The sequence below is a fragment of the Desmodus rotundus genome, chromosome 4 (assembly GCF_022682495.2).
Source record: "Desmodus rotundus isolate HL8 chromosome 4, HLdesRot8A.1, whole genome shotgun sequence".
Lineage (NCBI taxonomy): Eukaryota > Metazoa > Chordata > Mammalia > Chiroptera > Phyllostomidae > Desmodus > Desmodus rotundus.
Genome location: NC_071390.1, coordinates 2,942,274 through 2,957,690, shown reverse-complemented (window position 1 = coordinate 2,957,690; position 15,417 = coordinate 2,942,274). Strand labels below are relative to the sequence as shown.

Genomic DNA, 15,417 nt, shown 5'->3' with positions numbered 1-15,417 from the left:
CTTTGGCACCTTTGAAGAAGGGACAAATGAAGGAGGATCCGGGAAACAAAAGCGTTTGTTCCCAGAGCCCTCCTTCTGGACCCTGAAATGAATTTTTCATGTCCTACTGAATGTATCCGATGCTCGTGGTCATTCTCTCCTCAGCGTCCGTGAGGCCAACGCTGAAGACAGTGTAACACCGCACAGCCAAGTGGCACCCCCAAAGCGTAGGCTCATAGATAGACGATAGATAGACAGACAGACAGATAGACATCCCTCTTGGAATAAAACCATTCACAAAGATACAATTTTTATGGAAACATGCGCCAGAAGAGATTCACCTGCGTCCTACATACCTGGAACTTTGACCTGTTCAGCTTGGGTGTTGATGTAAATGTTTCTGAAAAAAATTAACTCTATGAAATCAGGAAGAAAAACAAGAGTGAACTTTCCTTTTACCCTATTGTTTACTTCATTTTTCAGACGAGGCACAGACAGGGTACTCCCGCGGGGGCCCTGGGGCGGGGGTTCAGTTCTCTCCGAAGCCTGTCTTGGCCCTTGGTTGGGGTCACAGAGTTCAGGGTGGAGGCAAGGCCATCTCCTTCTCGTGCCTCCCCAGTTAGGCCAGCTCCTCCGTCAGGGTGCCCCACAGTACCCGGAGGCTCTGCCCCCCTGGAAGCTCCTCGTCCACACAGCAGGCGTGACGTCTGTGTGCCCAGCTGTCCCACAACTGACGTGGGCAGTGCCCACTGTGGGGTTCCCAGCTCCCACTGTATCTTCAGAGCCTATGGGCTCAATCAGCATTTGCTCCCGCGTGTCTGCTGAAGCCCAAGTCTTGTCACACAAGCTTGTGCCTTCTGTGCTTGCAGTCCCAGACCTCATCCCTGCTGGGAACGTGCTGGGAACGTCAAGGAGCAGCTGTTCGTCTTCCGGAATAAAGATACCACGCAGTGTGTAGTGCCTGGTGAAGACGGTTAACTTTTAATCCAGAAGTGAATGATGGCCCGACTCAGGAATCCAGCAAACCCAGTGGACCCCAAATGCCACGTTCCTGGGGGCTGCCCGACGGGGTCCGCAGTCCAGGGTTTGGATGTGCACCTGATGCTTTGCCCAGCCCTTTTATGGACATGCATGGTGGCCCGGGAAGGTTACTGACCCCAGCCTCGTGTCTCTCCGGAGACCTCGTCCTTGCCTGTCACCTGCTGGAGGACGTGAACACGCCATTCAGCCGAGTTAAGCCTCAGTCCCTCATCCACAAAATGGAGTTAATTATAAACCAATACATGCTTTTGCCTTTTGGATTCAGTGACCTCCCGCCTGTAGAGCGTCCAAGGCACACACACTGAGAGACCAACATTTGCTGTGGTCACTGCAGCTGATGAAGCCAGAGGACCACGACCGGCCGCCCTCACTCTGGAAGACCCTCCAGCTCTGAAACTCCCCTCCGACCAGTGACCGACCAGTTCAACACTTCGCTGAAGTGGCCGCACTTCGACATAAGGTCCCAGGCGGAGCATTCCACGGAGGGTCAGGGTTAAACATTAAGGTCTGCCCCTTCTGGTGAGGACTGGGGGTGGGAGGCAGGACCGGCTTCGTTTTTCGAGCGGGTTATTCAAAACGAAACAGAAAGATGCTCAGGGGCACAGAGAGCAAATTGAAGTTTGCCCGAGGAGGCTGGGGGGTGGAGGGGTGAGCGGAGGCGGGGGAGGAGATAACGGCACACCTCCGGTTATAAAACGGGCCTCGGGGAACCGATGCAGTAACAGGGCAGCGACCGTGGTCAGATGGCGGTGGCTTCGTGGGGCGGGCGACTGCAGAATCACTGTGCCTGAAACTAAGGTGACGCCGCCCCGCGCGCCAGTGATAAACACAAAGTGATAACGAAATTAAAAGTGTTTAGAAGTCTGTTTAAAAGGAATAGTCATAAAGTACAGGATATATCTGTCTGCATGGATTTGACTCCACATTTCAAGTGGTTGAAAGGACACTTTCTTGGTCTGATGGAGCCTGTCTCGAACACAGATGTTTCAAAGCCACTGACGGGGGCGCTGTCGTCTGGAGTCCAGGCGGCGTGAGGACCCCGGGCAGGAAAAGAGTATGAGGGACGGGGACAGAATGCACATGCGTCCCCGCACAGCCCTGCTCGGGGCATTTAGTGTTTCCCGAGCGTCCCACACACCTCAGCACCTCCTTGGGCGCAGTTTTGACAAACGGTGGCCCTGGCCTCACTTTCTGTTTAAGGAGCACAAAGGTCTTTTTTCATGGGACCGTGTGCCTCCTCTGGGTGTGTGGGCGGCAGGCTCACGTGGAGGAGACACCATTCTCTCCAGCTCAGGGTGGCACCCAAGCCGGCTGAGCTTTATTGGAAACAAACTGGGTGCCTTTTTGCCTGAGCAAGCCGCTCCTTCATTCTGAGTGGACGTAATTCCCGGTGAGGCCCACAGGTGCAGGGAAAGGGGCCCTAGGCACTGGGATGCAGCAGGACAGCCACCCTTCCTGTCTGGGACAGAGCTCCAGGAGCAGGGACCTCTCGTCTTTCCGTCCCTGTGCCCCACCCCCCGCCCTGGCGTTCTGCCTGCTGCAAACACAGAGTTGCGGAGCTGAGTCAGCTTTGGGTGCCTGGGCAGGTATGTCGGTCTCCTGGGGACAAGATGCTTGCTGGTTGCTCATTTACAAAGCAAAGAATTGATGTGACGTGCTGACATGCAGTAGCTGAGGGTGGGGACACCCCCTCACCTTTGCCCTCACAGTGACACAGGGCCGAGCAGGGACACACCTGGTCATGGTTCCCCAACACAGCCCTGCGTAGTGGGGCTCGGCTGTCGTCCCCTGTCCCAGAGGACAGAACGAGCCTTCCCAACTCAGGGCCTGCCTGCTCTGCATTGGCACTGGAACCCATTTTTTCCTCGGCCCCCTGCTGGGCAGGAGTCTGTACTCGGGTGACCAGCGACACCTGTGTCGAAACCGCAGTGACCAAGCACAGGTGAGTTGATGGGGGTCTCTAGAACTTGCTACAATATTACACTCATGTTCCGACTAAATTTACCACAGTGCCTTAAAACCGAAACTGTATTTCACCTCTCTGTCCCGCAGGCTGTAGGGTAATGAATTGTATCTTCCCTGTATCTTTTCATGTTCTGATCTCCTTACAAAAACCCCAGGATGGGTATCAGCCCCTGTACGGACCGCTGGGCTTGTTGCATCAGCGATGGAGGGTCTGGGGGGCCAGGCTGTGCACCCCAAAGTCTCGCCCGTTGCCTCCATGCAACACCTGGTCCTGGAGAGACGAGTTCCGAATCCCTCTGTATTGGAAGTCTTTGTTCACAAGCGAAATAAAAACGCTGCGCCCCTCACCGGGAGAAGCGATCGTAGGTGCTGGGTGCGCTCAGCTACTCACAGGAAAGGCGCAACACGGTGGGGCTTGGCAGAAGGGTCCATAGGCCACAGTCATTCCAGCACTGCCACCTCCCCATGGGCTGGTCAGTGCCCCCCGCTCATCTGCCCCACCCTCGCGGGAAGGACCCTCGGCAAGGAGACGTCCTTTATGAAGAAGACAGTGTCACGAGATACAAAAACTATCACAGAACGGCAGCCAACCGGGACTGCACCACACGACCCTCCGATCGTCCAGCCAGGCTAACCGACAGGCCACACCCCCAGTCACCGCGCCCTGTGACAGGCTCAGAATAAAATCCCATCCCGTGGAGCGTCTTCTATGGGCTTCCTCTGCTGCTGCTTCTGCCTGTGCCGGGCCTTCTGGTAGAAGACGAGGATGACCACGGTGGAGACATCCAGAGGGATGACGAGCAGCAGGAGCCAGAACGAGTACCCGTAGCGGTGGGTCTTCTCTCCGTGGGTGGCGGACGGGTGCAGCGGGTACAGCGCCTGGGCCAGCTCCTCCGAGAGGCCATTGGATTGCACGTTCCCCACGAACAGGACCAAGGCCAGGAAGGTGAGGGATGCTGAAAGAAGAAGAGGCCCGTCAATGATACGGTGACGCATCGTTTAACAGTGCTTTTTTTCTTTGTGCGAATGTGCTCTGTGTTCACGGGCCGAATCTACTCTGGGATGTACACTCTTCTAGGCACGAAGGTGAACGTCGAAGAAGCACGGGGCCCAAGCTGGAGTCTCGGCACGAAACACGGAACTCGGTGCGGGGCAGTGTGTGACCGAGAGCAGCTGTGGGAGCTCAAATCCTGCCAGTAGACGTTGCTGTGTAACGGACATCTCCCACAGCCCTGCCCAGGGCAGCACACATAGTAGGTGTGCTGATGGGGAAAGCTGTCCAGAGAGGACTGGGCGGAAGAAAAGACTTGGACAAGCTGGTGAAGGACCAGCAGCGTTGCAACCAGAAGCAGCAGCCCAAACGGAGAGGCGCTGCGGGAAGTGAGCTCAGCGCATCGGGGGGTGAGAGACAAGCCCAGCCGATGGGGAGCCGTCCTGAGGGTCCTGAGCACTGGACCCAGACAATGAGAGCCCCCCACCACTGACAGCCTGCCACGCCAGAGGAGGCAGGGCTGGGTTTCACTGCACACAATGGAGTATATATGGCCTTTCACAAGGAAGGGTCTCCTTACTGAACACATTGTAGAAGAGAATTTTTAAATTTTGTATCCTCCCTTTTATTATCCTTCACAAAGTCCTCCACCAGAGAACATCCCCTGAGCCCTGGCTGGTGTGGCTCAGTGGATTGAGCACTGGACTGTGAAGCAAAGGGTAGCCGGTTCAATTCCCAGGCAGGGCACATGCCTGGATTGCGGGCCAGGTCCCCAGTAGGGGGAGCGCGAGAGGCAACCACACAGTGATATTTCTCTCCCTCTCTTTCTCCCTCCCTTCCCCTCTGTCTAAATAAAATCTTTAAAAAAGCAAAACAACTTAAAACAACTTTGGAAAGCCACTTCAAGGGGGAGAAGGGGGGAGAAGCTAGAGACAGAAGGGAGACTCCAGGCTGCTTAGGGTTGGGGGTGGGTTGGCAGTGGGTCCAGGCTGCTTAGGGTTGGGGGTGGGTTGGCAGTGGGGAGGGGGCACACACAGTTCAAGGACACGGGGCTTCTGTCTGAAGTGGTGAAACATTCTAAAACCGACTGTGGCCACACTGCCTGTGTCTGTGGATGTGGCCGGGCCGGCCAGGCTGCGAGTGTGCACAGGGGTGAACTGTCTCTGGGCTGTACCGCAGGCAAGCTGTTTACAGAGAAGGGCAGGGTGAGGACTCAGAGACGGGGGCTGACCACGCTGGGTGGCCGTCGGGAGTCCCCAGACAGGAGTCCTTAGGGACACGAGCCACGGGATTCCTCTGCTGATTTACCCAGAACTAGACGGCCAGTGTGGTATCCAGCGTGTCTGGGCCGTAACCGGCACCGGGGAGCCTCCCAAACAGCCCCCTGGGGAGCCCTAATTACAGGGCTCCTGAGTGAGGAGCAGCGTTTGCTGTCCCTGATGACAGGCTTTCATCCTCCGTGTGATGGTTTTGCTTCTCTGTGACGTGCACCTGCCAAGGCCCCTCCTCCGGTGCCCCACGTGGCTCGCACCCCTTCATTTTCCCTCATTATGCCCATGTGATATTCCTTATAAATTCGCGGTTACAAAGGGGCCACACGAACCCAGAGCTGAAGAACTTTTCTCTGAAGTGGGTGCACATGGCTTTGATTTGCCTCAGGAGGGGTCAGCTCGCAGACTCAAACCCTGGCCTGAGCCTCTCGGGCATTCTGGGACCGGAGGCTGAAGGGCTGGCTTCCTGTCCTGCCATGTCCCCTCGGGCCCTGTGTCCTGCCACATCCCTCACTCTATGCTCCCAGGGTCCTCGGCTGAGGACCGGATGCTGGAGCAGATGGTTCTCTCCGGCTCCAGCGTTCTCTCAGCCCCTACAATGGTGTCCCGTGGTCAGGGTCAGGCCAGACCCTTGAGGTGCCACGGGCAGGCTGGGGTCGGAGGGCACAGGCCTCCAGGGCAGGGGTGTGGGTGATCCTGCTGTGATTTTCCTGGAAGCAGAATCTGCTCTGTTCTTTCCAAAACAATCCCAGAAACCCACTTCCTCTTGCTCCCTGGGCCACAGAGAGTTTGTCCAAACCCAGCCCACTTCCCTCTGCTTCCTGGCAGGCGGGTGACCCCTGTCCGCGGGCCACCACTCCAGGCATCTTAGCGCGCAGAACTCTTCTGTGGGGGCGAACAGAGATTCCACTGAGTCCTGCAGCCCTGGGGCCGCGTGGAGACAACTTGGGGTCTGCAGACACCGACCCAGGGGAAGGTCTGGCCTAGCCAAGCGCGGGGGTCAGGAGGCTGAGGCCGCTTCAGGAGGCCAGACTCAGGGCCAGAGATCTTCCTGGGTCTTGGGCCTGGTCAGAACCGGTCAAAACCAGTCAGAACTGAGACCTCTTCCTGGCGCAGCGAGGTCACAGATTGTTCCTCCGCCCACCCCTCAGCCTCTCCGTGCGCGCTGGAACTTGCCCCGAGCAGGGAGAGGAATGTGGCCCGGATTCTCTCCCTGTCAAGCTGCTCTTTGTTGTGAGAAGTAGGTGGGAAGGAGGGAGATCGGCAGGCCCCCATTTTTTTAAATGTTTTTCTCCACAGGCACCGGGCCTCTGCCGAGGGTAAAATCGGCTGAGACTCAGCTGTGGGGGAAGGAGCCAGCCTTGCGGAAAGCAGGGCCCCTCCTGCTGAGAGGGGGGATAGGCTCAAACCCTGAAGGCCATAGGCCTACATCCGGTCCTCCTCTCTGTGGTCACCACCTGATTTCCTCTCGGGACGCACCCCCGGCCCCGGCTCCAAGGTCTGCCTGTGTCCACAGTGTGTGAATTCAACTCCACAGGCCACGGAGATCACACCAGGGAATGGGAGAGAGCTATTCCAGTGACAGTCAGATTTGTGGGAAAAGAAGTCTTTTCTCCTGGGGTTGTGTCAATGGGCGACAAGCCACGCCCAGCTGCTTAGCAACAGAGGGTGCGCTGGGGACTTGCAGAGACAGCTCACCTGGGGGAAAGAGAGTTCCGTTGGTGTGAGCTAAGACCCTGATCCAGCTGTGCCTGAAGCCCCCGCTTTGCTCGACTTCTTAGTTACATGAACAAAAATTAAAATAGTCTGTTTACCCCGGCAGTCTGCGCCAATGCAGTTCGCCTTGGTTTGGTGGACTAAGGTCAAGGATAATCATAGAAACAGCCTGGGAGCCCTGGCTCTTGGGGGAGGATGTGTGAGCCTGTCACCACATCCCCGGCCTCTGACGCAGCTCTGCCGTGAGGCTGGGTGGCCCACAGTGGGCACACGTGAGCTTAGGGGTTGTCTGTTTCGGCCACCAGGCGACTAAATCGCGGAGAGAAGGGAAAGGGCTTGGTGTGCGTGAACGTGGCTGGACCGGCCGGGATGTGAGTATGCACTGTGGCCACCCACGCAGGTTTGCTGGGACGGTCCCTGTTCCACCTGGTGTCCTGGGTTAATGAGGGTGAGCCGCTTTTTCAAAAATGTCCCTGTTTGATCCGAGAGTCCCACGGTCACCTGTCATATCTGTGCCCTGTGCCGCGCTGGGGCCGGGTCGCCCATCCCCACAGCTATCGGCCTGGAAAAGGCCCCGGTGGCCATTGCTGAAACGGCTTGAATCAGCCAGGGCTGTGCCGTCCACTCACGCTGCATGGTCAGCCACAGCACGAGACAGGGCTCCCTTCCCGCTGCTACATGTGGCTGGTGCAAGGACGGCCTCCCACCGGAGGACAGGAGGAAGCTGCCCAGAGCGTCTCCTCCGAGGCCTGGCACCCTCATCCCCAGAGCACCCTGCCTGCCCTGTTAGGGCTCTGGCCTGTATGAAAATGCACCCTCTGGAATTTGCATGTTAGCAGGACAGGCCTCTTCCGGTCCTTTCTCAAGGTCAAGTTTTCACCGTGGGGAGAGGGAAGGAGCGGAAGAAACCTGGCTGCCTGCCAGGAGCAAGGAGGTACCCATGGGACTGCCTCCAGGCCGATGTGGCGGCCACCATGGGGGTCAGACCCACTGTGACCCATCTGGGCAACGGCCCCCACCCCAACACCTTTGCCCAACAAGCAAATAAAACAACCTGGCCGCACCACACAGCAATACCCTGGACTCACAGGCCGCCCACGAGAAGGGCGTGGGCAGCAGATCCCCCTACGAGACTTTCTCTGTGGCTCTCTGCGGCGCAGTCAGGCAGCTGCGTAGTGCTTGTCAGCCTGACGGTTGTTCTGTGCAGGCGAGAAGGGAGTGAGTGTGAGTGTGTGTTCTCTGTGCACGCGTGGACTCCGCGTTAGAGTGAGACGCAGGGCAGGAGCCCAGTGCGTGCTCAGGGATTTGTGTGCGTCTTGTTTTTTAACATCTTTTTTATTGGTTGATTTTAGAGAGAGAAGGGGAGACAGGGAAAAACGCCGCTGTGTCGTTCCACTTATTGAGGCGTTCACTGGTGGGCCCAGACGGGGGGTGGGACCCGCAGCCCTGGTGTGTCGGAACGACGCTCTAACCAGCTGAGCCACCCCGCCAGGGCCCCTGTGTGCGCGCGCGTGTCTTTTTTAACCCCTCACACTAGGTACCCCAAAGCAAAGCCTGGTGCATGTCATGTATTTTTACACCTAACCGCCCTCTTCCCCCCTCTCCTTGCCTCTCTCACCAGTGCATTTAAACATACTCATTCCCAGAGATGCTTAATCAATGCTGTAAATATACAAAAATAACCCCGGCCCCCCCGCCCCCAGCCTCCTGGTCGCATGGCTCGACTGGGCCTGTGCGTGAGAGAGAAGCAGAGACGGGCAGGAGGCTGCATTGCGGGCGGGGCCAAGGGCCGGCTCCCGTGTACTCACCGCTGAGCCCGCTCCAGGTGTACACCCCCAGCGGCCCCAGAAACGTCTGATAGGGGTTGCTGATGCTGTTGTAGAAGGTGAACCCCGAACTCAGCAGCGACGTGGACAGACTGAGGACCAGGAACAAGATAACCACCGAATGCAGAGACTTAGGGGAAGACTCGTTCAGTGTCCCTAAAACTGAAATAAAGTTGGGTGAGTACTTAGTGCAAGATGCAAATCCCAGCTCCTGGCCAGAGGCTGCCCTGCATGAGCCCGGCATTCCTGCACATTCTCCCAGGCAGGTACTGGGTGAGAGACGGTCGGGCAGCATCTCTCGGGCCTGCTGGACCCGGAAGGAGCGGGACCCTGGCATCCCCACTGGTTCCCCTCCTTGAACCTCAGGTCCTTAAACCTCAGGCTGCAGAGTGGAGCCATCCCGATGTTAAGTCCCCCGGGAAAGCGCGTGTCCTCCTGAGTAAGCTGCTGCAGGCCGGGCAGCCTTCCCGTAGGACCGTCTGGCTTCAGACCCCGGCCAGTGGGCGTTACCACAAGTTCATCGGTGCACCGACCGATTCCTCTTGGAGACACGTGCAGAGTGAGCCCCCTGAACCCCCGCGACAGTGAGGACCCAATAAACCCTGAGATTTCTGCGGTGTACCCAAAAGCCAGGGGTGGCCAGGAGGGGAGGGGGCTCACAGAGGTGATGGGGGCAAAGGCTGGCCCTGGCAGGAGGGAAGTGCCTGGTGTGTGGGCACACTGAGGTGACAGCCCCACTTCCCCCCGTAATGTCACCAGAGCCAGAGAGGCCCCAAAGAGGCTCGAATGAGGTGGGTGGCCCTTGGGTGAACCATCAGATTTCTCTCTGAACTGAATTCCTCTGTGTTCTAACAACATTTTATAAAATATGCATGTTCCTTAGACTCAAAGGAGCTCTGGACGTGACCATGAACTTCTGTCAACTGAAGTCCAGGTGACCTGGGGCTGTCCTCCTGTTTCTAACCCACCTCCCCCTGCCCCTTCCTCTCAGCTGGTAAGCAGAGCCCCAGGGGAGACTAGAGAGGACAAAGAGGGAGATCTCAGCTCATCACCTTGGAGAGGGTGCCTTCGCCACCTGGGGCCACACTTCAACTCACCTGTGTCCAGTCCATCAGCACCCAGAGGCCTGAGCTCTTTCTCCATCTCTGTCAGTGACCCACGAGAAGGTTAAATTCTTGGCACAGCCCTCCTTGTTCAGTGTCATTGGTTAAACACCTGTTGCCCAGGTCCGGAAGGCCAGGGTTCCAGGGGCCACCTGTCCTCTGGGGGATGGGCCACCTGGCTGGGACTGGTCAGGACCTCAGGCTGCACCTCTGGCTCACCTCGGACCTGCAGCAAAGGGGGCTCCTACTGCTCTATGCTAGCACACACCTGTTTTGAAATGTGTGGAAGGTGACAGCGGACAGTGGGAAGGGGAAGGAGCAGGACACAGGTGTTCAGAGGGGCGGGGACAGGGCTGCAGGTGACTCAGAGCTGAGTCACCACAGGAGGGGCTGCTTCCCGGTCCACACTCGCCCCGCTTCCTCTCGGGCACCAGAAGTGTGCTGGGGAGCCATGCACTCTCCTTGGCCAAGAAGAAACCATTTGGATCTTAGCTGGGAAACAGAAACTTCAGGACGGAAACTGTCCTGTGGCCCGGACTCCCCGGCGAACTGCTGTGCTTTGTACCCTTGTTATGAGCTGGAAATGGATGTTTGTTCCCAAGTGGCGAACGTTGCACTTTTTCTAAGTAAATTAGAAAGTGGCAATCAGGCTTAGCTTCGTGTCTGACTATTGGTAAGATCCAGGAGACATGATTTTTCAAAAGGGAGTCAGCTTGGAGCCTGATGACTCACACTTTCCTGTGTATTAATGTGACAATTTATCTTAATTTTAACGGCCATATTTTAAAGTTACATTTCAGCATTCCGAATCCCCTGCCACGCAGGTGTGACAGCTGTCTGTCCCCTCCCCGGCCTGGCTCACAACTCAGACAATGGAAGCTGGAAATTCAGAGAAAGTGAGCCAGAATGAAATAACAATAAACCACAGAGCATCTGACAGCTGCTCTCTGCCTGCAAAATTAGCAGATACATTCCGTTCTTTTTCTTCTTTTCAGGGGCCAGGCTTTGGAGTCAGGAAAAGCACCTCACAATCAGAACTAATTGCCTGGATGTGGGCAGCCCCGGAAGAGAGGCCAGGACTCGGCAGAGGGGGCGGGGGAGCCATGTGCAGAAATGGGCTGTCCAGACATTCGGGCTGCCCATGCACGGAGATTTAGCCCTTGGGCACCGCCCCCACTGTGCCACCTGGCCCCTCTAACTCTGGTTTTCCGTAAGTTGATGGAAATCAAGAGAGGGAGCGGTGGTTTTGTGGGTGGGTGGGCACCTGGTCACCGGGGAGCAGGGCCTGGTGGGCTTCTCAATCCATGGACCACGGGGTCCCCCTGGAGGACCTCATCAAGTCCATAGATCCCAGAGCATGGGCTGTCCCAGCTGGTGTCCCCACCCTCTTGGAAAGGTACCAGGGTTCCCTCGGGGAGAAGAGTGCGGCGAGGCCTCCCTGCCCCTGAAGCTCCACTCCCTGTGTGGTTACGTCTCTGGGGGCAGATGCTAAGTCGCTCCTCCCTGGAAACGTATAGGAGATGGACTGGATGGGGCTTTCTGTCGATAAATAAACCCCACTTGTCCTCGCAACTCATGGGTGTTTGCAGCAGATTCGCTTTCCGAGTTATTTTTGGCTTGGGCTGGTAGCACAATTCTGAGCTCCCAAAGGCAGACCCGGGTAGGTGCAGAAGAGGCTGCTGGGCGGGGGATCCAGGCCGAGGTGGGACTCCTCGCTGTCGTCGGCAACTGCACACACCTTCACCCTGCAGTTTTTGCGGGCTTATTGGGTTGAACTGACATGGGGCCATTCTCTAGACGGACTCCACGCTGAGTCCGCCGAGGCAGAGCGCTGTGTGGGGTCCTCCACGGCATCCAAGCTCCCACTCCCGCAGCAGCCGCTCAGGGGGCTGTTTCTGACCGGAAGTGAAACCTCCAGAACTTCGGAAGCAGAAAGGCAGCATGCCTGCCAGCGGACACGGAGGACTAGCCACTTCTCACCTGGATGTTGGAGAACATGGATGCCTCCAGGTGAGGCTGGAAGACCTGCTCAGCCTGCGCTGCCCAGGCAACCTGGCTTCACGGGCTGGACTCACTACTTCCCCCACCCATTAACCTATCATTGGCTGAATGATCTTGGCACTTTGAAATCAGCCATCGTCACTTCATTCTGCTTTTTCGAGTCAGAATCCACAGCCCACACTGGCACCCGGTAACGCACCCTGTGCAGAAATAGAACTGAGCGTTGCGGGTCTTCGTCACTCTTCTGAGACTTCCAGTGGGACCTCATGCCGGCCCAGCAGGCGCGGTGGGCCCAGCCCTGGTGGGCAGGGCGGCGGCATTTACGCCGATTTTGGTGCGCTGCCAACGATCAGTTACTGATTTGAGATAGCCCTGTGTGGTTGGTCACAAGACACCAGCAGGACAGTGGCTGTGTCTCCCTGTGACGTTGGGGTTCTGCTGTCTTCAGAGGGCACCCACAGGTCTGCAGCAGCGGACCCCACAATGTACTGGCTAGGTGCAGGCCTTTCCCGTCTCCTCCAGAGAACCGTGCACGACTGTTCCAAGGCCAACGGTTACTGAAGTCGGCCTCTGTGAAGCTGCTCTGGTATCCACCAGAGTAGCCTGGGCGGCACCTTTGTGAAGGGACCTGGTGTATCTTGTCCAGCACCTGGAGGCTGACCAGGAAGAGGGGTTTGGAACACGGCTCTCCAGGAACAGAGAGCACAGGGAGAGAGCCAGGCAAAGCAGGTGCCAAAGTCCCACCTCCTTGGTGCTCCCACATCACTATGGAGGCCCACCTGGTTCTGTCTCTCCAGGCCTGTCCTTGACCATGCCATCCTGCCATCTTACACCACTGAGCCTCCACCACACATGGGGGCCCATGGGCAGGGCTCAGGGAAGCCCTGTATCGCAAACCAGAACGGCTGGTTCCAGACACTGAAACTCAAAAAATCCACAGGGTGTTACCTGCCATTTAAAATTTCTAACTGTGTCTGGAGATTCAGAACCTGGCACTCTTTGGGCTTGAGAACACTAGTCACGTGACCGAAAGTGTGACTGCATCTTTGAAAGTCTGGGTTTCTAGGGGTTTTCCTGGGAAGCTATGCCTGGTCCCCGAGGGAGGCGCTCCATCCCGCTGGAACTGCGGGGGAGACGCTGCTTCTGCCAACGTCTAAAAGACAAACGTGTAACCAGGAACTACAACCGTGCTGCTCGGGATTTAAGGAAATCGCCTCATTAATAAGGTCACCAACTAGACCCAGAACCTAGAGCGAGTGGGCAAGGTTCCGACTGCTGCCGTGATGCATTCGGAAAGGACCTGGAGCTACAGCATGTCAGGTAGAAAATGGTGCGCGCTTGGGAGTCAGCAGGCAAAGACCGCACAACACCTGCTGATCTCTCAACACCAACCCCGCCAGCCCCCACCGAGCACAACGCTGTGTGAAGCAAATCCCAGTTCAGGTGCTAAACAATTTGCAAGTGTTGCTGTCAAATTTAGAAAACAGAATGGCATATATTCAAACTTCAAAAGCCAAAGAAGGAGCTAATTCAACCAATCATTCTCAATTCTACCCATCAGGAGTAGGACATTATTATGTAAGAAATCAGAAAAGTGTAGGCGCTCCTATAAAATATAGAACTAGTAGAATTCATGGACATTTACTATCACATCCTACAACAATGGGTATTTTGGAGGTAAAAATGCAAACCCACACTGGCTAAAGAAATGAACCAACGAGCTGGAGACTCCGGAATAAGAAATGGATCACATTGTTCATGTCATCATTTCCTCGGCCAGACGCCACTGAAGAAGTTCCGGACCACACCTGTTGCTGCAACTGCGAACCCATAGTCCAAACACAGACATCGCGTTCCTCCTGGCTGGTGGACACCGAGGTGCTACCACCTATCTTTGCTTGACCGTTCACTTGTCCATAAACTCAGCAGCATCACCGAAACGTGGCCGCCGCTCCAGTGATTCAGAGCGGCAGGTGGACAGACACGCCAGACCCGGGGAAGCTGGGATGAGACACAGTGGCTGTGGCTACGAGCAGGTACTCAAAATAGTAAATATTAAGGGAGAGAAGCGAGGCCCCATATGACCAGGAGACTTTATCTCTTTAATGACTCCCTAGTTTTCGGAAAGGGGCTGATTCGATTAGCACGTTAGAAAGCACGCTGTGAAGAGTAGATTTGAAGCAAGCTAGACTGGGGACAAGGAGATAGGTTAGAGAACATGAAGGAAGAGCTGGTGGAGGCCTGAACTCACGTAGCCGCGCTGAGGAAGGCCGGCAGTGGGAAGATGCAGTGTGCAGGAGGGAGGATTGTCAGAGCGTGGTCGTTCGCTGGCTGTACGTCCTCCCTGCCCAAGCAAGGGGCACACTTCTGAAGAGCAGAGGCCCTGTAGCACACGCCTTCGTATTCCATTAAGTTACCCCTGCTGCTTACCAGTAGCTTAGGTGTTTGATAACATTTGCTGAATGAATAGAAAAAACTTAAATATTAAATAGGAACAGATATTATAAATACTGGATGACATGAGCCTTACCCAGCGAATTCAGTCTCACTAACCCCATTCAAAGTCATCTCTCCTTTACCTTCAAAGTCCTTGTCTCCTTCCGCAAGTCCACCATGCAGCTCTTGGGTGCTCTGGCCACGGAAGAGTCCGTAGGTGATGACGATGCTGCCGTTTGAAGAAGAATCGCTAATGGCAATGGTGCTGCTGACCCATTCGTGGGTCCCCAGAATGGCACAGAGCACCACAAAAGCCCCAAAGCTGGTGAAGAAACTCGACAAGAACATCAATGTTTTCTTTGTCGTCGGCATGTTTCCAGGAGGGAGCAAAAAGATCTTTCTATGATACTTTTGGACCTTATCGGTTGAGGTCCAGAATTTAGAAATGGAGGCTAATACTTTGTTGTAAAATAGAAGAGCAGGCTCTTCATAGGAAGGGTTATACTAGCGCGCATTGGACTATGAACATGGTCATAAAGATTTCCGGCAGCTGAACTTTGGTCTGGAGTAAGCAGTTGCTATGGTTGCAGCCAACCAACAGAAACAAGGGGTGGGCGTGATGTCCCTGAGTCCACCTCAGTGGTATAATTAATCTATTGACTCCTTGTCACATGCCCTGGAAGCAAGTTCGGTGGCCATGTCAGGGCAGGACTAGAATTTCTAAGTAATGAGGAAGTGGGAGATCTGTACCCCCAAAATGTTGCCAATTCTAGCAGCCAACAACATAGAGTCTCAACTCATTCATGAATTGCTTTACTGGTTGACATGTCCCTAACAGTCGTTCCGAAAGGAAACCCTAAAGACAGTAAGCCTTTGCTAGAAATACCATGGAGAGGTCTTTTGTAAACTGTCACTTAACATCTTGAAATTTCAACTTTTATTTCTTCCTTACTGAGGAGTGAGTTTGTAAAATGATTATGCGATTGTTTCTATTCTTTAGTATTTATTTCTGTTGTTTCTATTTTTTATTATTTACTTGTTTCTATTTTGTTATTTCTACTTTTCGATGATTTGGGTCAAAGAGTGTG

General features: G+C 55.5%; 1 protein-coding gene across 1 annotated transcript; it reads right to left on the bottom strand.

Moving 5' to 3' along the window:
- Nucleotides 1-329: 329 nt before the first annotated feature.
- Nucleotides 330-14,831, bottom strand: CLRN3 (clarin 3). Its single transcript, XM_024555341.4, has 3 exons — nt 14,473-14,831; nt 8,772-8,951; nt 330-3,941 (listed from the first exon to the last, which is right to left on the bottom strand). The coding sequence occupies exons 1-3, from the start codon at nt 14,699-14,701 to the stop codon at nt 3,661-3,663; spliced, it is 690 nt and encodes a 229-aa protein (XP_024411109.1). The 5' UTR covers nt 14,702-14,831; the 3' UTR covers nt 330-3,660.
- Nucleotides 14,832-15,417: the final 586 nt, after the last annotated feature.

Excerpts from the sequence above, each read along its gene's own strand:
- CLRN3 (XM_024555341.4), bottom strand. The coding sequence starts at position 14,701 with ATGCCGACGACAAAGAAAACATTGATGTTCTTGTCGAGTTTCTTCACC. Across the intron at positions 8,952-14,472 it reads AGGAGACAAGGACTTTGAAG|TTTTAGGGACACTGAACGAG; the intron begins GTAAAGGAGAGA and ends ACTTTATTTCAG. Across the intron at positions 3,942-8,771 it reads CACCTGGAGCGGGCTCAGCG|CATCCCTCACCTTCCTGGCC; the intron begins GTGAGTACACGG and ends TTCTTCTTTCAG.